Here is a 6000-nt window from a genome sequence, read left to right on the forward strand (position 1 = left end):
AGGTCATTTATGGCTAGGGTCTTGTTTGTGAGTGAACGGACATTTTTTAGGGAAATGTGAAGAGTTCTGATTGTTGGTCCAGGGCGGTAGTGTCCTAGGTGGGATAAGTGCAATGGGAAAGGTGGTTGGTGAACATGGCCCCAAACGTGTGCGCTGGGCAGGAAGATGAGCGAGAGAGGAGAATGGATTTGCTGCTTCGAAGGAGGCAGCAATTGGTTAACTTGATGTGCCCTTGGAAGAATGCCGAGAGGCACGCGGGTAGTTATACATTCCATTCTTTCAGACGGGTTTGACTTTTTTTGTGCTTGTTTTAGTCTCCGTTAAATCTTTTGAGGATTGGATTTTGTATTGCTTTCAATAGTAATTAAAAAAGAAAGCAAATTGCCAAGTCTAATCCTTGACATGCAAGGTGGGTATATATAAGCAGATTCATTGACATAAGGGGTCTAGATGGATTGGATAGAAAAGACCTATTTCCCTTGGCAGAGGAGTCAATAACCAGGGGATGTTGATTTAAAGGATTAGAGGGAAGTTGAGAAGAACCTTTTCACCCAGATGGTGGTGGGGATCTGGAATGCACTGCCTGAAAGAATAGTAGAGGCAGAAACACTTATCACATTTTTAAGAGTACTTGGATGGGCACTTGAAGTGTTGTGACCTGCAAGGTTACGGACCAAGAGCTAGAAAGTGGGATTAGAAAGAAATACTTCTTTATATAGCACCTTTCACTACCACCTGACGTTTCAAAGAGCTTTACAACCAATTAAGTACTTTTTGGAGTTTAATCACTAATGTGGGAAATTAGGCTGGATAGCTCTTTTTGGCTGGCACAGACATGATGGGCTGAATGGCTTCCTTCTGTGCTGTAAACTTTTTATGATTCTAATTATGGCTGTATATTGATTTCTTACAGTGGACAACTGGTGATGACTTAGTAGCTGCCATTCGTTCTGCTGGAATATTTCACGTTGGTGAAATCAAATTTTATGAAGTTCCAAAAGGTGGTCAATCAAAAGGGTAAGTATAAAATTATATAAAGTCAGACAATACTGGAAAGACAGCAGGTCACTCAGCAGCTGTGGCGAGATGCGGCAACTTTTGGGCATACAGGCTTTCCATCAGAACTGAAAAAATGATGAACAACTGTTTTAATTGAATCTGATGGGGGGCGGTGGGTAGAGCGGAAGTATTGATGGAATGACATGTAACCTGTTTAAGAATAAGAGATTATTCGATTCTGAGATGGTCCTTGCACCAGGCAATGGAAAGAAGAGCTAAAGACACTCGAGAAACAAAGAATGTGTGAATCTGCATTAGAACATAAGAAATAGGAGCAGGAGTAGGCCATTTGGTCCCTCGAGCTGCTCCGCCATTCAATAAGATCATGGCTGATCTGATCATGGACTAAGCTCCACTTCTCTGCCCGCTCCCCATAACTTTCTACTCCCTTAATGCTCAAAAATCTGTCTATCTCTGCCTTAAATATATTCAATATCCCAGTCTCCACAGCTCTCTGGAGCAGAGAATTCTATAGATTTACAACCCTCAAAGAAATTTCTTCTCATCTCAGTTTTAAATGGGTGGTCTCTTATTCTGAGACTAGGTCCCCTAGTTTTAGTTTCCCCTCTGAATGGAAATATCCTCTCTGCATCCATCTTTGTTGAGCCCCCTCATTATCTTGTTTCGATAAGATCACCTCTCATTCTTAACTCCAATGAGTATAGGCCCAACCTAACCTACTCAACCTATTTTAATAAGTCAACCCCCTCCTCTCCGGAATCAACTTAATGAACCTTCTCTGAACAGCCTCCAATGCAAGTATATCCTTCCTTAAATACGGAGACCAAAACTGTACACAGTATTCTAGGTGTGGCCTCACCAATACCCTGTATAGTTGTAGCAGGACTTCTCTGCTTTTATACTCTCTTTCCTTCCCCCCCCTGCCCCCCTCCTTGCAATAAAGGCCAACATTCCATTTGTCTTCCTGATTACTTGCTGTACCTGCATTGCAGCACTTTGCAAATTTTCTCCATTTAAGTTATAATTTGCTTCTATTTTTTTCTGCTGAAGTGGATAACCTCACCTTTTCCCACATTATAATCCATCTGCCAAATTTTTGCCCACTCACTTAGCCTGTCTATATCCCTTTTGCAGATTTTTTGTGTCCTCCTCACAATTTGCTTTCCCACCCATCTTTGTCCCATCAGCAAACTTGGCTACATTACACTTGGTCCCTTCATCCAAGTCCAACCATTAATAGAGATTGTAAATAGTTGAGGACACAGCACTGATCCTTGCGGCACCCCACTAGTCACTGGTTTGCCAATTGGAAAATTACCCATTTATCCTGACTCTGCTTTCTGTTAGCCAATCCTCTATTGCCCCCAACCATGTGAACTTTTATCTTGTGCAGTAACCTTTTATGTGGCACCTTATGGAAATCCAAATACACCACACCCACTGGTTCCCCCTTATCTACCTTGCTCGTTACATCCTCAAAGAACTCCAGCAAATTTGTCAAACATGATTTCCCTTTCATAAATCCATGCTGACTCTGCTTGATTGAATTATGCTTTTCCAAATGTCCCGCTACTGCTTCCTTAATAATGGACTCCAACATTTTTCCCAATGACAGATGTTAGGCTAAACTGGTCTATAGTTTCCTGGTTTTTGTCTGCCTCCTTTTTTTTAAATAGGGATGTCCCATTTGCGGTTTTCCAATACGATGGGACCACCCCAGAATCCAGGGACTTTTTGTAGATTACAACCAATGCATTCACTATCTCTGCAGCCACTTCTTTTAAGACCCTAGGATGATTAAGTTTCTCCCCTCCCTATAACCCCTTGATTATCCACTATTGGGATGTTTTTAGCGTCTTCTACCATGAAGATCGATACAAAATATTTGTTCAACATCTCTGCCATTTCCCCGTTCTCCATTTTTAATTCCCCAGTCTCATCCTCTAGGGGACCAATATTTACTTTAGCCACTCTTTTCCTTTTTATGTACCTGTAGAAACTCTTACTATCATCTATTTTTTATATTTTGTGCTAGTTTGCTTTCATAATCTATCTTCCCCTTCTCAACTTTTTTTTTAGTCGTTCTTTGCTGGCTTTTAAAAGTTTCCCAATCCACTGGCCTCCCACTAGTCTTGGCCACATTGTATGTCCTTGTTTTCAATTTGATACCATTCCTTATTTCCTTAGTTAGCCGCAGATGGTTCTCCCTTCTCCTGCAGTCTTTCCTTCTCATTGGGATATATTTATGTTATGAGTTATGAAATATCTCCTTAAATGTCTGCCACTGCTCATCAACCATCCCGCACTTTAATCTATTTTCCCAGTCCACTTTAGCCAACTCTGCCCTCATACCTTTTGTAGTATCCTCCTTTTTATTTAAGCTTAAGACATTGGTTTGAGAACCAACTTTCTCACCTTCCAACTGAATTTGAAATTCAACCATGTTATTATGGTCACTCATTCCTAGAGGATCCTTTACTACGAGATCATTTATTAAACCTGTCTTATTGCACAGTACCAGATCTAAGAGAGCCTGCTCCCAGGTTGGTTCCGCAATGTACTGTTCAAGGAAAGTAACACGGATACACTCTATGAACTCTTCAAGACTACCCTGGACAATTTGCTTTGTCCAATCAATATGAAGTTTAAAATCGCCCATGATTATTGCTGTTCCTTTATTACAAGCCTCCATTATTTCTTGATTTATACTCCGTCCAACAGTGTAGCTACTGTTAGAGAGCCTATAGACTATGCCCACTAGTGACTTTTTCCACTTATTATTCTTTATCTCCACCCAAACTGATTCAACATCTTGATCCTCTGAGCCAATATCGTTTCTCACTAACGCACTGATCTCATTCTTTATTAACAGTGCTACCCCACCTCATTTTCCTTTCAGTCTGTCCTTCCGAATTGTCAAATAACCCTGAATATTTAGTTCTCAGTCCTGGTCACTCTGCAACCACGTCTCTGTAATGGTTATCAGATCATACCCATTTGTATCTGTGCCGTCAACTCCTCTATTATGTTACGAATGCTACATGCATTCAGACAGCTTTTAAATTTGTTTTTTCACCTTTTTTATTCCTGCTTTGACCCCACTTTCTGATTCACCTTTATGTTTATACATTCTGTCCCTTCGTGGCACGCCTGGTTTTCATTTTCCCCCAGTGCTACCCTGCTCTATTGCCGCCGCCTTGTTCTTTGACTTTCGCTCACCTGAATCACCCCCACCTCCCCACTAAGTTAGTTTAAAGCCCTCTCCACAGCCCTAGTTATTTGATTCGCCAGGACCCTAGTCCCAGCACAGTCCAAGTGGAGACTGTCCGAATGGAACAGCTCCCTCTTGCCCCAGTACTGGTGCCAGTGAACCAAAATCCATTTCTCCCACACCAATCTTTGAGCCATGTGTTTAACTCTCTGATTATATTTACCCTATGCAAATTTGCTTGTGGCTCGTGTAGTAATCCAGAGATTATTACCTTTTTGTGGTTCACTTTTTAATTTGGCCCCTAGCTGCTCATACTTTCTCAGCAAAAACTTTTTCATTGTCCTATCTACGTCGTTGGTACCACGGTGCTGTAGTCAATTTGCTCATCCACCCTGCAGTCCCTGCTCTTCTCGAACCTGATGGACAAGAGCAAGGGCCGAGGCTCCTCCATCACTCCATCCTGAGTCCCCATTCTTCCTCACTTGTAGTCACACCCTCCTGTCCCTGACCACAGATCGAATTTGAATTAATTACTCTAATTGGTGTGACCAGTTCCTGGATCATGGCATCCAGGTAACTCCCCCTTCCCCCCCCCCCCCCCCCCCGGATTTGTCATAGTGCCTGCAGCTCGGAATCCAGCTGATCAACACGGAGCCAAAGTTCCTTGAGCTGCGGACACTTGCTGCAGATGTGGTCTCAATGGGATCAATCAGCTCCCACATGCAGCAGCAGAAATGCATCGCCTGTCCTGTCATCTCTAATGTATTTAATTCGTTATTAATCCTGGCCCCTAATCTAAGGCCCTTTTAATTTAAAGCAAAAAAAGAGGGGGGAAAAACTCACCAACCAATCACTTCCCTGCCTTCCTGTGATATCTAATATTGTTCCCCTGTTTGCCTTTGTTTTTTTTTAAATTCGTAGCCAATCTTTCCAATTCTTTGTCAAATCACAAACGCCAAAGGTCACCTTGCACACATCAAGGATCACTCTGCGCCAATGCTCTTAGCCAAAAGGCCTAGAGCCACTGCACCGTTCCTGGAAGTACTGCAATACCAGGTTCGTGCCATGGAGGTGGATGGGTCAGGCCCCCCACACACCTCCGTGGAGGTGGATGGGTCAAGCCACCCCACCCACCTCCTATTTCCAAAAAGCATAGGAGAACCACCTTCCTGATCCAGGGAGAACCACTTTGGGGTCATGGTTACTCCCCTGTCCGGTCAGTTACGCATGATCTTAGCCAAAAGGCCGAGAAGCGATTGCCTTTGTTGCTCTCTCTTACCTGCTTGCACTGCTCCCTGCTGTGGCTGGGCTGCCTGCTCTTTCATGCTCCACTGCTACTTGGGTATTCCTTCCTAGGTCGGGGGTGTCGGTGCTGTGTGCTGGGCTGGACTGGGCTGCTAGTCACATAAAGCAAAAAGCTGTACATGCTGGAAATCAAACAAAAACATAATTTCTAGAAACAGTAGATCAGTCAGCATTTATGGAGAGAACAGACAAGTTAATGTTTCAAGTGCGAATCCTTTATCAGAACTGGAAGATATTAGGTTACATAGAATTTACAGCACGGAAACAGGCCATTTGGCCCGGGAGGAAAAAGCGCGCGCACACGAGTAGAATAACCTGTAAAATGCTTTGCTTCCCTATCCAAGTCTCTGACCTCTGGCTTTGGCCTTCTACACTCTTCTGTTGAAGCTCTATGTAAGCTTGAGGAACAGCACTGTGTCTTTCTATTAGCCACTATACAGTCCTTTGGCCTTCATAATGACTTC

The 6000-nt window shown here is 43.1% G+C and overlaps 1 protein-coding gene and 1 pseudogene across 4 annotated transcripts in view; one reads left to right on the top strand and one right to left on the bottom strand.

Moving 5' to 3' along the window:
- LOC139227911 (cleavage and polyadenylation specificity factor subunit 6-like) overlaps positions 1–6000 on the top strand; it is a 68718-nt gene that overhangs the window by 33690 nt on the left and 29028 nt on the right. For all 4 annotated transcript variants that reach the window (XM_070859061.1, XM_070859062.1, XM_070859060.1 and 1 more), the window contains one exon: positions 914–1017. In XM_070859061.1, coding sequence (XP_070715162.1) covers positions 914–1017 — 104 coding nt within the window. The remainder of the gene's footprint in view (positions 1–913; positions 1018–6000) is intronic.
- On the bottom strand, positions 5251–5488 carry LOC139228352 (U2 spliceosomal RNA; annotated as a pseudogene).

Source organism: Pristiophorus japonicus, chromosome 17, assembly GCF_044704955.1.
Source record: "Pristiophorus japonicus isolate sPriJap1 chromosome 17, sPriJap1.hap1, whole genome shotgun sequence".
In the NCBI taxonomy this organism is placed as follows: Eukaryota; Metazoa; Chordata; class Chondrichthyes; family Pristiophoridae; genus Pristiophorus; species Pristiophorus japonicus.